This window comes from Mus pahari, chromosome 21 (genome assembly GCF_900095145.1).
Source record: "Mus pahari chromosome 21, PAHARI_EIJ_v1.1, whole genome shotgun sequence".
NCBI classification, from domain to species: domain Eukaryota; kingdom Metazoa; phylum Chordata; class Mammalia; order Rodentia; family Muridae; genus Mus; species Mus pahari.
In genome coordinates, this window is record NC_034610.1 from 19,034,247 (window position 1) to 19,051,226 (window position 16,980).

General features: G+C 42.2%; 1 protein-coding gene across 1 annotated transcript in view; it reads right to left on the reverse strand.

The window, feature by feature from the left end:
• Positions 1 to 16,980, reverse strand: part of Pdpk1 (3-phosphoinositide dependent protein kinase 1) — a 61,173-nt gene that overhangs the window by 3,662 nt on the left and 40,531 nt on the right. The window contains exons 6-11 of the mRNA XM_021220956.2: positions 16,755 to 16,852; positions 14,557 to 14,632; positions 11,240 to 11,308; positions 10,841 to 10,937; positions 9,148 to 9,321; positions 5,418 to 5,635 (exon numbers count right to left, since the gene is read on the reverse strand). Coding sequence (XP_021076615.1) covers positions 5,418 to 5,635; positions 9,148 to 9,321; positions 10,841 to 10,937; positions 11,240 to 11,308; positions 14,557 to 14,632; positions 16,755 to 16,852 — 732 coding nt within the window. The remainder of the gene's footprint in view (positions 1 to 5,417; positions 5,636 to 9,147; positions 9,322 to 10,840; positions 10,938 to 11,239; positions 11,309 to 14,556; positions 14,633 to 16,754; positions 16,853 to 16,980) is intronic.

Consider the following 16,980-nt stretch of genomic DNA (forward strand, 5'->3'; position numbering starts at 1 on the left):
ACACACACACACACACACACACACACAATTTATTTATTAGCATGCACTCATATACATGCCTACAACTGATTTACTCTCTACTGGGCCGTATCTTGAGTGCATCCTTCTTGTGTTTTAAAGCAGTAATTTGCTGAAACAGCCATCTGCAACAGTGTCACTGGTCTGTTCCCTGGTGATGAAAGGCATGTCCTCAGTGTCCTTGAAAGGAATTGATAGCTAGTGCTTCATTTGTGGATCTTCCCCATCTCTTATGTGCCTACTTATCCCCAGTGGACTTTCTGGCAATGATTTTCAGAATTGCTCTCTTCACTGTGAGATGCCTCCTTTGCATGTCATAGAGAGCTCGCTCTCTACAGTGATTCTATGCTGGACTAGGTAGGCTAATTCCAGTCCTGGTTCTATGGTACTCTGATATCCCTAGAAGGTATGGCTGTGCTACAGCCTCCTTACCAATTTGTTCCTCTGTGAGGGTGAACAGTCTGAGCTCTGCAGTTCTCACAACCATGTTTTCTTCAGAAAACTCAAATCTCTGTGTGTGCACATACATTGCCAGGCCAGAGTTCAATGCCAGGTGTCTCCCTCATTGGATCTCTCTCTCTCTTTTTCTTTTTCTTTTTTCTTTTTTGGTTTTATGTGTATCTTTACTAGCTATGGTAGTTCGAATGAGAATGGCCCCCAAAAGCTCAAATATTTGAATGCTTAGTCATCAGGGAGTGAAACTATTTGAAAGAACTAGAGGTGTGGCCTTTTTGGAGGAAGTGTGATTAGAGGCAGACTTTGAGGTTTCAAAAGCCCACAGCTGGCCCAGTATCTCTCTCTGTGTCTGAAGATCAGGATGTAAAGCTCTCAGCTATTGCTCCAACTCTTACCTGCCCACATGGGGCCACGCTCCCAACCATGATAATGATACTAGCCCTTAATTAATGCTGTCTTATAAAAGTTGTCTCAGTCATAGGAGCTCTTCAGAGCAACAGAACAATGACTAGGATACCACCTTATCTTTTTTTAAAGATTTATTTATGTACATGAGCCTACATCATGTATATGCCTGGTACCTGTGACAGCCAGGAAAGGGACTAGAGTTATTGATGGTTGCAAGCCATCATATGGGTACTGGGAATTGAATCTGAGTTCTCTGCAAGAGCAACAACTGTTCTTAGCCATTGAGCCATTTTTCCAAGCTCTCTCCGCCAAACCTAGAGATCACCAATTCGGTTAGACTGGCTGGCTGAAAGCCCCAGATAGCACACTCTCTCTGCCTCCCCCACACCTAATTCTTTATGTGGTTGTTAGAACTTGAGGTTGTTGTACAACCTCAGGGTTGTACAGCAAGAATTTTACTGACTGAGCCATCTCCATAGTCACTTACACCTTTTTAAGACTTAAATGGTGACTACTGAAAAAAAAAAATCTTAAGTTATTACCCATGCTCACATTTGTACTATAAATGTATCAAATGTTACTGGTTTAGATAAAACCTACAGATGTTTAATAGTACTTTATTTTTAATATTACTGCAAAATTGACCAACAAACTTTACTTGTATGTCTATATAGGCACATGAATGGTCAGAATTTTAAAGTAATGACTTACTGAATGACTAAAATTACAAATTAACTCTATTAGGTATAACTGAAGATTGCTAGGTTAGAGTATAGTGAAACTGTGAAGATATAGTAATCTCAAAAATACACATCTTTAAGCCATAAGTCTACTAGAGAAAATTCAAAGAAAATAACATGTACATACATTCAATGTACTGTCAAGATAATGTCCACCCTCCAGTATGTGATCACTGAAAAACTCCACTGCATACTAGCAGCAAATAACAGTGAGAAAAAGATAAGTATTATCTTAGCATTAACATATTAACTTGGTCACAAGAAGGATAGGAAATCCCTGAAGCTCTGCAGAGGCATCACTTTCCACATAGAACTGAAATCATTTTTGTTTTTTTAAGATAGGGTTTCTCTATATAGCCCTGGCTGTCCTGGAACTCACTTTGTAGATCAGGTTAGCCCCAAACTCAAGAGATCAGCCTACCCCTGCCTCCTGAATGGTGGGCCTACCACCACTTGGCTTAAGACTGGAAAGGATAGAGAATCTCAAAACCAAAGACAGCAGGCAAGAGACCATAGGCTTCCTGTTCTGTCTAGCACTCACAGCCCTAGGCAGAGGCGAAAACCCCAGAAGAGCTGAACCACACACCCATGGAGACAGTGCTTCTGAGCACACTCTAAGAGGAAGGGCTCCTCCATGAGGCTATAGAAAGCAGGACAGCTGGGGACTCATGATTCAGTAGCCCAGGATGTCCCGACTTAGCACTGTACCTAACAGCTAAAATTATTTTGATCAAAATCTTCCTTAGATTTCATAATGGGAGAAAATCCTTACTAGCCACATTTCACACAGGGGTAATGTCTAGAATATGTAAAGAACTATAAAATTAAACACTTAGAAAATCCAAAGTGCAGATCAATAAGTAAGTTAAGGAACTAAATAGAGAGTCCTCAAAAGAAAGATAAATGGCTAATACACGTTTTTAAAAAGTATTTAACATCCAATAGGGAAATGTAAATTCAAACTACTTTGAGATCTTATCTCATCCCAGTCAGAACAGCTACCAAGAAAACAAAGGATGATGCTGGGTGGTGGTGATGACACCTCTAACACCAGCACTCTGGAGGCAGAGACGTTGGAGGCAGGTCTCCGAGTGTGAGGACAGACTGGTCTACATAGGGTGTTCCAGGACAGCCAGGGCTACACAGAGGAAAGAAGAATTCTTACTTACTATGTTCAGAGTAGAAATTAGTATAGAGGTCTCTTAAAGAATAAAATTATAGGGGCTGAAGAGATGGCCAGTGATTAAAAGCATACTCTGTTCTTTACAAAGGACAGAGAGCAGTTCCCACAACCTATATCAGACAGCTCAAATCCACCTATAACTCCAGCTCCGGGAAACCTGACACTCTCTTAAACACTTCAGGTACCCACAAACACGTGGCAGATACAAGCACATGAACACAAAAAATAAATAAAAAACAAATCTTAAAGACAGAACTAAAACCTGAACTGCCACATGATCCCCTTCTGTCACTCCTAGGATATACCCAGGGTGTCCATCACAGAGATAGATGCACATCCATACTTACTATTCCATTATTCACATCAGCAAGAAAATGGAACAAGCCTCGTCTGCATCAAAGGATGAATGGATGTGAAAAAGTGGTCCTTGGTGGCTCCCACCTGTAACTATAACACTTAGATGGCTAAAGTAGTAGTATTGTCACAAGTTCAAGACTACCTTGGGATACACACTTCATTCTGCCACAGTGAGACTGTATCTCAAAATATAAAAAGAAAAAAGTTGCAAGAAATCATGTTCTCTCGTGTTCAGATCCTAATTCGTGTGTGTGTGTGTGTGTGTGTGTGTGCGTGCGCGTGCGCGCGCGCGCACATGCTTTCAAGCATGTGCGTGCACGTGCATCCACATGTATGGGGTGGGGACTTTTGAGGACAAGTGTAGGTCGTGAAACTAGAAAGAGAACCATAAGGGGTAAAGGAAAGCCTTAAGGAAGGCTAAGGAAGGGTAAGGGAAATTTCAAAAGGGTTAGTTAGGCTTAGGGGTAATAGAATAAATGTAATCTGGGCCAGGCAGTTGGCACAAGCCTTTAACCCCAACAACACTGGGAAGGCAGAAACAGGCGGAACTCTGTGAGTTCCAGGACAGTCTTGGTCACACAGAGAAAGCCTGTCTCAACAAAACAAAACAAACAAAAAGAGAAATTCATGTCATCTGAAAGTGGAACGGACACTACTGAAGGTAGGAGGAATACAAATCTGGGGGTGGCAAAGGAATGGGAGGGAGAATCAATAAAAACAAAACACATATGGGAATACCATAATGAAACACATTAATTAAAAGATGAACAAATAGGAGCTGAGACATGGCTCGACCCTTAAGAGCATTTATAGCTCTCCTAAGGACCCGAGGTTCAGTCTCAGCGCCCAAGTCATGTGGCTCCCAGCACCTGTTACTCCAGCCCCAGGGGACCCAGCACTTCTGGCCTTCTCACATACCTGCACTCATGTGAACACATACACACATAACTCCTCACATACCTGCACTCATGTGAACACACACTCACATAACTCCTCACATACCTNACATACACACATAACTCCTCACATACCTGCACTCATGTGAACACACACTCACATAACTCCTCACATACCTGCACTCATGTGAACACATACACACACACACACACACACACACACACACACACACACACACAACTTTTTTAAAATCTTTTTTAAAGTGATAAATAAAAATAGAGCAAAATCAAAAATCCTTTTCTCCTATCCTTAATAGTACTAGTACCTTAGGAAAGAAGGAGCTAATAGACAAACTCCTCAGAATTGTAGATTATCTCTAGGAGCCTATATCTACATTTAATTTTTCTAGAGAAAATACGTTTTGGTGGTAAGCCATTCTAGTCTTAGGCACCTGCATCCCTCAGGAAAAGCTATCAAGGGTTCTCCTCCTCCTCCTCACAAGTCTCCTGAGTCGTGTACACTCTTTCCTCCTGCCTTAACAAGCCCTCAGTTTTCCTCCTCCATTATACCCAAATACATACTCCTGAGAGAGCTCGCTGCCACAAAAAATGTTGAAGTGTAATAGGGATAGATATACTCAAAATATATTATATACATGTATAAAATTGTCAAAGAAACTTTTAAAAATTTAAAGTTTAAACTAGCATTAGTTTAAATAGCATAAAAATACTAGAAGAAAAAAGTCGGGCATCATGGCACACGTCTTTAATCCTAGCATTTGGTAGGCAGAGGCAAGCAGATTTCTTATCAGTTTGAGGCCAGTGTGGTCTACATAGTGGCCTTGTCAAAAAGGCCTTTTGACTTTGTCCAAAAAAAAAGAGTGGTGGGTGCCAGGTAAAAATACTGAAGCCCTTTCAGCAGACTCAGATTTAAAAGAGGAACCAGTTGGATAGACATTGTAAAATTACAACTATAAAATAAAACCCATCAACAGACTGAAGAAATAAGCTGAAGAAAATGTTGGCAGGATAGAGAATGGATTTCTCATATACATATACATATATATATATATATATATATATATATATATATATATATATATATATATATATATATATATATATACATATATATTACAATTTTAATTTTTAATTTTTTAAAGATGTAAAAACATTTAAAAAAAATTGTCAAAGAAACAATGTAACTCAAGCCCCATTCCTGAGGTCTCCTAATAACCTGGGAACTTCGTTTCTTTGAAAAGCACTGGAGGGGTGAGGCAAGGACAACTAACCCAGCCCACGTCTGCTCCCCGAGCATCCTGTATTCTAGACAGGGCTGCTGATGCCTATAGTTCTTACCAAGGGTTTCCACCGGCTTGCTTTTCCAATAACAACTTTTTTTCATCTTCTGAAAACTGTAAGTCTAGTTCAAAAGAGTTAGTGTCCAAATCATGGATGTACTGCTCTATGTTGCTGCCCGACCTCTGGGGCAGGCTGGCATCCACCGTAGACAGGGAGTGGGAAGAGGAGGAGGATGACACCTGCATGAAGCCAAACTGGCTCAGGAGATTGTCGTACTGCAGGGAAGAAGGAGAAGAGAAAGCTACCTTAATTTGTCTTTAAGGTCAAAGACCCCTCCCACATTGCCTAACCCCCCCCCCCAGTCACTCATAACCTGGCAAGCTTAAATACATGTCAAAGGCAGATGGACTACCTGTCCCTTTTGATGTATATAGACAGATTCTCTTCCACGGCTATTGGACCACTGAACCAAGGCAAGGCTGAACATTCTGCCACTGGTTCCTCTTCTGATAGAAACAGAGGTCAAAGAGGGGCTTTACCAAATCCTTCATCTCCAGGGAAAAGGAACCTGGGACCCTCACCCAGCACAGTACTCCAAGCCATGCTCCTGGCAGGGAGCTCAGTAATCAAGTGCACTTTCCTTTTAGTCCAGGGATCTTAGGTTTTAGAGGCACTGCATAGCTTGATTTAGCTTACATTTGTTTCTGTTGACACAGAAAGCAGGACTATTCACAACATGCCACATGGGCCCAGTCTATCTAGCACACTCCCAGGCAATGACAGGGCAAAGACTTTTGACCATGCTAAAGTTAGGTATGGCCACCCTGGGTAGATAGCTATGCTGGGTGCGGGCCTCACACTTCTGAGCCCTGCCTTCCATACCCTGAGTTTCCAGGAAGAGAAGCCCCGCCTTCAGATCTACAGAGATCAGCCCCTACCCCTGCAGATCCTACAAGTCCCGTGTCTACCTCCTTGCTGTTGCCCAGTGGCCCTCAGTCCCACAGCAGTCACAGCACCATCTGCTGACTTTAGATTCACATGCTAGCATTGTCCCCACTTCCTTCATGAAGACTCCCCAGTGAGAGGAATGGTGTCTCTGTTCCAGTTTACAGAGATGACTACCATACTTCTACTGGGAGGAAAGGTATCCCACAAAAACTTTCAGAACCAGTATGTGGCTTCAATTTCTGACACAGAAATTGCCTCCCATTCTTGACACAGAAATTGAAGCTCAGAGTCACTTTCCTCTAGCCAACATGAATTTAAAACCAGCACAAAGGTGCCTCTCCACATCACTGAGCGGCCCTAACCATGTAGAAGGAGCACCTTCAGAGTAGACGCCGTCGGTTCCAGCACTCCCCAGGACAAGTTTCACTATCTAAAGGTGAACTCTGGTACCGGAAACTATCTGCCAAGATGCTTACACAGTCCTTAAACCACACTGAAAGAGCTGAGCAGCCACCAACAAAACCAAATTGCTGCCACTCAGAACCAGGCTATACAGGTAGAAGTCAAAACTTTCAATAAAAGAAGCCATGTCCTCAGCAGCGCAGAGCAGGCCTGCAGAGATGTTTGGATGCACATACACGTACAAACACACATGAAGAAACACTCCTGGCTGCTGAGATTGAAGATAACGGGGCTTATGCATTCCTTAAAAATAGCTGCACTTGGGAGTGGAGGGAAGAAGGCACAGAGACCGTAAGCTGTAGGACTGCCTCCCATTCCTGGTTAACTTCTGAAAGGATGACAGTCCTAGTAGGAAGGAATCCACCAGCACTCCATGACATGACCCAAAAGGACACCACCACTCAGGAGCATTTAAGAGGCTTTGGGGGTAGGGACAGGAACTCCTGGCTCAGGGCCTACATTCTCTGCAGGGAGCACACTACACAGAAAGTAGCCAATGTCAGTATAGACACACTTGAGTTTCATTCCCTAAAAGTCTGGGCACAAAGAACATTTTAGGAAAAAATGGAAATATGCCAAATAGCAATGGCTTTAATTTAGCCTTAGAAGACCTTTGTTTGGGTTTTCTGTTTGTTTTGTTCTGAAACAGTGCCTACCTTTGTAGCCAGACTGACCATGAACTTTCAATCTTTGTATTTACTATTTTATGCATACCGGACTTTTGCTTGCACTCTATCTGTCCGTCTGTCCATCCATCCATCCATCCATCCATCCATCCATCCATCCATCCATCCAAAGATCTAGAGAGACAGACAGGTAGACAGACAGACAGATGCACCATGTGTGTGCCTAGTGCTCCCAGAAGGCAGAAAAGGTGTTGGATCTTCTGGAACTGAAATTACAGACAGCTGTAGGCCAACTTGTGGTTGCTAGGAATCAAACTCACAGCGGTTGGAAGGAGAGAAAGTTCTTTTCACCACTGAGTCATCTCTCCAGCTCCAGCTTTCACTCTTCTTGCCTTAGCCTTCTGAATGCTGAGATCACACCCCTTTTCCCTCAAGCCTGGCTGCTTTGGAAGGCTTTTAGGTAAATGTTAGAATTGCTCAGTCGGGCCGGGCGGTGGTGGCATACGCCTTTAATCCCAGCACTTGGGAGGCAGAGACAGGAGGATTTCTGAGTTCGAGGCCAGCCTGGTCTACCAAGTGAGTTCCAGGGCAGCCAGGGCTACACAGAGAAACCCTGTCTCGGAAAAAGAAAAGAAAAAAGAAAAGAAAAGAAAAGAAAAGAAAAGAAAAGAAAAGAAAAGAAAAGAAAAGAAAAGAAAAGAAAAGAAAAGAAAGAAAAAATTGCTCAGTCAGTTGTACAGAATTCTATGCATGGCAACTGGTTAGAACAAGCCAAGAAAACCGAAATCAAATGAGGAAAACTGATTTGAATCAATGAACTATTAAAAAATATAAAGGTCATAATGAAAGAAGAGCCTGGGTAATAAGTAAGACTGAAACCATGGAAGCACACTGTGGTTTCTTTTATCTGTTTCTTTTGCTGGTATTTCCCATTTATCAAGAGAGGAAGTTTTAAGAACAAAGTATTAAAAAAAAAAAAAAAGAACAAAGTATATTTAAGATCTTGTGTCTGTTTTCAATTCTTCAGAGACAAGATGCTTTGAAGCCAGTGACAGCAACTGCCCACAAACCCAGGTGGTACCCCTGGGAAAGAGTAGGCACCTACTGCTAAGCATCAAGCTACAGGGATCTTCCTTCCCACATCATGTTTCTGGAAACTCAAATCAATAGCATTCTGGGATCTCTTGGTAAAATGAAAAAGCATTCCAGAGCATTTTTTAAAAAGTCGGCCATCATTGGGAAGAGAGGCCCCTTGGTCTTGCAAACTTTATATGCCCCAGTACAGGGCCAAGAAGTGGGAGTGGGTGGGTAGGGGAGTAGGGCAGGGGGAGGGTTAGCATTTGAAATGTAAATGAAGAAAATATCTAATAAAAGATTGAAAAGAAAATCAGAAAAGCTCCGCGGCACAAGCTAGCAACGTTGAGCTTTCCAGAAGACCCAGTGTCAGGCAGTGAGGGTGATGGCAGGGCACTGCTCTCTCATCCACAGGTCCAGACCACATCCTGCCTCCCTTCTATCCCCCAGACAGGTAAAAGCTCATCCGCTGAGGAAGAACAGGAATCAGCCTACATAAGGTGTGCTGGTCATTTACTTATTACAGCAAAGCAGTCAACCATCACCAGGTCCACAACAGTCACTCACACACTGTAACCAGTAATAACACAAACTAAGGTCCCAAGGAGTCAGATTCACATAGCATGGCAAGCAGGGTTTCTTTCTGCCTGGGCTACTCCCCATGTGTGCCAGCTTACGTTGCCATAGCAGTCTTCATCATCCTCTGACATGGCTGGTAAGTAAGCTGTGAGCTTCGGAGGTGTCTGCTGGTGCAAATTCTCCCAAGTGATGGTCTCAAAGAATGGATGAGCTTTAAGAGGCCCGTACCCTTCCATCTCTTCACAGCCTAAACGCTTTGTGGCATCTAAAACCTTAAATGATAGCCAAGACATGTCACAGTAAGGGTTGAAATGTAATTACTTGTTTGTTTATTTTGTGGAAGTGTTTTCAAGCCCCGAAACCTCCCAGAAAGACTAGGGACACTGTGGTCCATCCCTAGGCTTGTTCATGCCATGGCAGAAAAAAGTCAAGATTAACTAGGACTCTTGCCTCAGACCAAGGCTCTGCCCCTTTCTTTCCATGGGTAAAACCAAAATCTCAACCTCAAAATACAGAGGGCCACAAGTATCTTTTTAAAGCCCACAGCTCAAAATGTTATAAAATGATGTAGCCCCTGGTAGGCTGGCTACACACAGAGCAGGCCCCACTCCCAAGACTAGCTGGTAACCTAAGCTGAACTTGATGGGGGTAAAGGGGAGGGAAGGAGGGAGGGAGGGAGGGAGGGAGGGAGGGAGGGAGGGAGGGAGGGAGGGAGGGAGGGAGGGAGGGAGGGAGGGAGGGAGGGAGGGAGGGATTTCAAAACTGGGAAGGGATTGGGAGGGTAATAATAGAGGGAGTTGGGGAGTGTATATGGTGAAAATACGTGTGAAACTCTTAAAGAATAAAAATATCATTTAAAAAAAGAGGGAAAGAAATACTACTAGAAACAAAACAAAAATGCTGCTGGGTGGGTGTGGTGAAGTAGAGGTAGACAATCTCTGTGAGTTCAAGGCCAGCCTGATTTTAAAAGTTACAGGATAGTTACACAGAAAAACTGTGTCTGAAAAAAACAAAGGGAAAACAAACAAACAAAGAAAAAAAAAAAAAAACTAACCAAAAACCCAGAAATGGTGTTGTATAACTATAATCACAGCACTCAGGCAGAGGCAGGAGAGCTGTCAAGCATTTAGGACAACTTTTGGCCTACATAGCAAGTCTCTGTCTTAAAACTTAAAATAAAGGTAAAAATTCTAACACAAGGAAAAAATTAACTGACTGCTTCTAAGAGCAAAGAAAATGAACAATCAGGCTTTTACTGGGTGAAATATACCTCTCAAAGGCTGTGGCACAGTCTCTCCTAAGCCTGCAAGGCTAATGTAAACCCATTCTCTACTGAGGGAAATGAAGGAAGAGTCCAGAAGGACGGCTGAGAAGAAGCAACCCGGGTCTACCCAGGACTAGCCCTGATTCCTAAAGATTTAGGAAGGAAGCAAACTGGGCTGCAATCCACAGCTTCTGAACATAAAAATGGCACATCTTTCTAGAGTAAATATGTTTCTGCCTTGTTACCTTGATCTTTAAAGTCTTCATGTAGCTTAAACTCTAAAGTTGGCACTGGCAGATGTCACTGAAGTAAGATTTACAGCCATCTGTCACTGGGATAAACCCACTCAGTGGCAATCACTTAAAGTGTTAACAAACATGCAGAATAATACAGTAATTTCCTGTCTTACTAAAGTCAAGAATTAGGCACTGGAAAAGTGAAAGGGACTATAATGAGGTAAGGTAAAAATATTTGACTATATAACTACTGTAAACACATCTTTCAAAAGAATGCCCAAGTATGCTTACCAAGAGTTTTTCCACAAGATCTCTTGCCTTAGGGAAGAATTTTTCTGGGAAATGATATTCCAGCTTAATGATCTTCTGAAATATAAGATATTCATTTCTGTGAATTAAAAAAAAGAAAAGCTGTTATTTAGGCAAGGGTTTTTCAAATCTCTAGTACTAATTATATTTTAATACTAATTGTATTTTAATACTAATTGTATTTTTATAGAACAACCTAAACACCTCCCAGGTCAGGTGTTTATAGAACACCTCCCAGGCCAGATCTTACTAAAGGTCCCAAGCATCACACATTCATGAGCTGTGGTGGAAGTTCTGCCCCAACTGGGTACAACCAGTAGCTGTTGGCAGTGGTGTGTGGTGGTAAGCTCAGAACCCTGAGATGTACAGGACCCCTCTTACCCGGCTCTGAATGGTGGGAGTCCTGCCACAAGCTGATAGATTATACATCCAAGGGCCCAAAGGTCTGAACTTTAAGGTAGGGAAAACACAAAGAAAAATGGCATTGGTATCATTTAAATGACAAATTTTACAGTCTCTGTCTATACCACTCCAGCTTCAGCCTCCACTTTACTCCTATTCCTGAAGACCAGGGATGCTAACGTTTGCATTTGTTTCCTGGGCATCTGTCTCCCTGTGACCTGAGTCAGATGGTACTGTACTCAACAGAAACAAGTACCAAGTGGGTTATCTCCCCTGCAGATGTCACTTCTACTGCAGGGTAAGAACTTTCCCATGTGTCCCTTTCTCATTCTGAAAGAAGAACATAATTCACTGCCAACGCTGCCACGCCAGGCTGCTACAGATCAGGTAAGATGGGAGCTGAGGATGAATGCTAACCAGGGAGAAGCTCTCGTGGATAGGCAATGGGGCTGGGAGAGACAGCATTGTCACTGCAGGGTGATATGCTATGATTAGTTCACATGTTCTATGGACATGATTTGTGCTCGCCTCAGAAGAGATGTGAGAGCTGGATGCATGTGAGGCTCAAAAGGACCTTCCCAGGATATATACAATACGTACTCTGCACACTGTCCTTCCCTTTCTGGACTCTGTTAAACAAAGTCCTGCTCCTCTTCTAAAAACACGCATGCCTTTAATCCCAGCACTTGAGGTAGAGGCAGGGGGATCTCTGAGTTCAAGTCAAGGCTAGCCTTGTTTACAAATGGAGTTCCAAAACATCAGAGCTGACTCAAAAAACTAAAACAAAATAAAACAAAAAAATTTTAGACTGTCCATTTTATTTGTAATTATTCTTTCGTCTTTTGAGAGAGAGTTTTTCTATACTGCCCATGCTGACCCCAAAGTCACAAGAGTCTCAATCTATCCTCTTGTCTCAGTCTTACAAGTTTATCATTCTGAATGTCTCTTAGTTTCCTCAATATATATAGATGTCACAGATGCCCAGCTATCAGGAGCCCTGAGATTGGCCTCTCTCCTGTCAAAACACTCTCTTGAGTCACTGAGATGACATCATACACCTGATTTTGCCTTCCATTCTCAACTATCCCCAAGTACTAGGTAGGTGTATGCAGGTTTTGTGGGCCGCTAGCAGTAGTTTGGCATCATAGGACACAAACAACCACCACCACTTAAGACAACGGCAGGCACAAAATCAAATCTTGTAGCCAAGCTCTATTCTTGCCAGATGTCACTAGCACTTACAGGCCAGAGCCAGGTAAGGCCCTGAGTCTGAACACAATTCTAAAAATTAGAAATCTGAATTATATATTAACAGTGTGAAGAAATAAAAAAAATTATTTTACATATAGCTGGTAACTACTTTGGAGAAGGGTATTTGTTTGCATTTAGTTTTTGAGACAAAATCTTAGCCAGCACAATATAGCCTAGAACTACCGCTAGAGCTGAAGACTCATGCCTGATCTTGCTCCTACCTCAACTGCTAGAAGAAAAAAGTACGCACTATCATGCCCACCTCACTATTTGTTTGTGTATATTCTATTTTCTGTGTATATTTTGACTATATGTATGTATGTATCTGCACCACATGTATACAATGCCTTTTTGGCCAGAAGAAGGTTTCAGACCTTCTGTGACTAGAGTTAGAAATGTTTGTAAACCACCATATGGGTGTTAAGAATTGAACCTAGGTCTGTGAACATACATACAGACTAATTTTCTATAGTTTATAGTAATGTATAGGCATTCCTATAAATTGTTAGGAAAAAAGACTAAATATTTTTGTGAGCTTCACAAGACTTAAAATTCAAAAGCTGGAGACACAGTGATGGCTCTCTTAAAACACTGTTCTGCCTGCACAATTTCCTCTATCCATGTTTTATATATCATAGAGAACATGAACTCTGTAAAGCAAACATACATATACATTCTCCCTGCATACTGATGGCTCATGTGCCTGACTCCCTAGAGCCTAGAGCTGACACACTCACCATACTAGGAAGAAATGACAGGAAGGAAAGCTGTGCAAACTGCTAGAACAGGACCCTCATAAAAGGCCATGCAGCTAGGGCTAAACCAGATACAAACCAGTTTAGCTCAAGACAAGAAGCACCTAGTCATATCTTCAAGGAACAGACTCTGTCTCCTGGACCTGCTCTTCAAGCCATGAATCTATACCCTAAGGTTGCTCCTTAGTCTCTTAAGGCAGTGCTTTTGACTTGCATGACCTTAGGTCATTGTCTCCCTCCAGAATGTCCCTTCTTTACTCTCTAACCTCTGTTCTCTAAACAAACAAACAAATAAACAAGTGGATGGATGGATGGATGGATGGATGGATCGAATTCCTATCTCTTAGAGACTGGAGAGATGGCTCCGTGGTTAAGAGTGCTGATTGCTGTTCCGTGGACCTAGGTTCCATTCCCAGAACTTACCTGGTGTTTTGCAACCATCCTAACTCCAGTTCCAACATATCTGACGTTATCTTATAGTCTCCATGGGCCCCACACATGCACATGGTACACAGACATACTTGTAGGCAAAACACCCTCACATAAAAAGCAAAACAAAACCTGTTCCAGTGCCGGTCTCTGCATCACTCTACACATTCAATGCTTCTCCTATTCATGAATGAGACCACCACCAAGGTCCAGCCGCATCTCTCAAAAAACCTCAATACTATGACCACTTGCCAAGCCTACTCCAGGACTATATGTTCTGGGCTAGAAATTTCTTTTGTCCCTCCAGGGCTTCTATCCATCTCTAAAGAACCCATGACACTGTCTACTATAATCCTGTGGTATGGCAGCCACATTTATCCACTAGATGGCTTTCTACCCAAAAGGCAATAATCAGTAAGGAATTATAAATTATAAAAGCAGAATGCATACATATCAAAGAAAAAGCAAATGTTAAAAAAAAAAAAAAGCAAAAGACTAATGCCTTTGGGTCTCAATATATACCTCTGGCTGGTCTGGAACTTGCTATATAGACTAAAATGGCTTTGAATTCAGGGATACATCTGCCTCTGACTCAGAGTATTGGAATTAAAGGCATGCACCATTAAGCCCAACCATTTTTGTTTGTTGATCCACAAGGTTTTACCATGTATCCCAGTCTGGATTTGTCTCCTAACTCATCCTCTGAGATACTGGGAGTATAAGGGATTTATCGCTGTACCAGGCTCATACTTCACTAGTTAAGACCTACTAAAGTCTCTCTTTCAAATAGTAATTCCTTATTATTAAACCTAGTAGATATCACAGAGAGAAGAGAAGGACAGTTGTATTAAAACAAGTTACCTTTTACATGCCGACTTCTCTGTGAGCAGTTCTGGAGAAACATATTGTGCTGTTCCTACAAATGAGTTGGCCCTGGCTAGAAAGTGGGGAGGGAGAAGAAATGTCACACTTGAAAATGCAATCCCTGGCCTCCCACCACACTGCCCTTGTTTATTCTTCAAGGTATCCACATCTAACTATACAGATGGAAGCTGGTCATCAACTTAACTGGTCACCTGGAACAGACTGAGCCATCAAAGGACCCTACCTAAAGATACCTACTGGATCCTATCCATGGGACACCTCCTACCTAGCACCCAACTGCAGGAGGTATTCATCATATTCACTCATCATCTTGTCACTAAAGCAAAGCAATGTGAGAACAAGGGTCCTGTCTGTGGTACACTTCGCTGGACCTGTGGCACCTAAATATACATAGAACACACAATAGGCAAAAACAAACAGCTACAGATCAGAAACCATCCTCTTTTTAGTCACCACTAGTGTCAGTACTCAGAGTAGTACGGCAATGAGACTTAGGCTTCTAGCCCAGAGGACCCTCTACATTCCATCTTGGCCAATGAGACAGCCATCTGCAAGCTAAGGATGAATACCATCTGCTCTGAACCCACCTCAGAGGTCCATCTCCCATTTACTCCAGGCTCCCGAGGAGCATGAAAACTCAGCTTCCATATGGCAGATAGAGCAGGGCTTCATTTTTATACTTTTTAAAGTGATTACAGAGTAATAAGATTAGTGTTATGCTGAATTATCAAATTTTGAAGAAAATCTACACAAAGAAAGAAATGCCCAAAGCACAGCTCATCTAAACAGCTCACTCAGGGTCAAGATGCACGCTAGCTCCGGGTTTCAGGCAGGGACAGTCAGCATAGGCACAATGAGAAAAGACAGACTCTCCCAACAAAGAAGAGTTAAGAAGATAGGGTGGCTATTTGGTTGAACTCTTTAATGGATAATGTTCAAGACTAATACAAGGTTATACCACGCCTATAGAGTCAGCTCTGTTGGACAGACAGATGACTACTGCTTACTAGGAATGAGTCAATCAGATACAGGTATGTCAGCATACAGCATGTCAGCAGTGAAAGAAGGTACAGCAAGGGCACAAGCCTCTTTCCTCAAAGACAAGGCCTGCTATCTCCAAAGGGCAGTATAAATATGTTCCCAGTACAGGGGGAGTGTACTAAGTAAAGAACATACACAATTTGACCAAGAGCATGCATGGCAACAGCAAAGTTCCATGAAGGGAAGCCAGCAGGCCATCTCCTACAGCACCATGTGAACAAAACCTGTTTCATTACCTGAACTCTCTATTTTAGCCCCAGCTGCAATCATCTCTGGCTCCCATGTATTGGCTTGCTATTTGTGGAGACAGGACAAAAGTCTACTGCACTATGTTCTTGTATGTTCTTTTCCAAAAAGTAGCCATAGCCATAGCCATAGCCATAGCCATAAAAGCACATACTACAAAGTTCTTATCAACTCTTCCTTCCACTAACACAACTGCTCCAAGCCTGTGGCCAAACAAATCCCATAGTACCTTCCTTAATAGTCTCTCTTACATCGAGACCCCAACTATAGGCAAAAGGTCAGGCAGCTCTGAAGAATCAAATGCACCTTAGAATCAAAGATCCTTTACAAGGTCATTATTAACTTTCCAGCTTTCTAACCCCCACCCCCCAAGCATCATCAGTGAATCACTGTCTCTACTCAATGCTATGGCTTTGACAAGCCATCCTACTTTTCTGGACTAAAAAGATTCCCCTGATAGTAAAAGCGTTAGAAAATGATCCAATGCTATATGCTAACTCTGAACAGGGCTTGGAAAGTTGGTGATTATAAACAGGTAAAATTTTCCTAGAACCTTCCTTAGGCTGCCTGGGTGTGTGTGTGTGTGTGTGTGTGTGTGTGTGTGTGTGTGTGTGTGTGTGTGTATGCATGCCATCAACTCTACCCCTAGGTTCACAAGTGACCTGACATGATGTTCTAAGGAGCAAGCAAGAACTAGCAGAGCTTTCTTTGGTCCTTCCCCCACTACTAGAGTTCACAAACTGAACAAAGGGAGCCAAAAGGAACCTCTCTGTATTAGTGATAGTAACTATGCGATGCAACATGTGACTCAAAGCTGCTCTTAGGCTTAAGCTCAGAACAGGGCTCTGTTTTAAAAGAAAAAAAAAAAAAAAATCAAACAAACATACCTTGTTTGCTCTCTGGGGATAACACTTTTGCAGTTCCAAAATCTGTGATCTGGATGTGCATGTCTTCATTTAACAAAATGTTTTCTGGTTTAAGGTCTCTGTAAAAGAATTTTACCTTTGAGATGAAATGTTTTTGAAAGCAGCAGCATTATCACATATTCAACATTTTGTTGGAAACAAAATAAAGTGATGAATCTTTACCTTTACAAGACTAAAAACAAAGAAC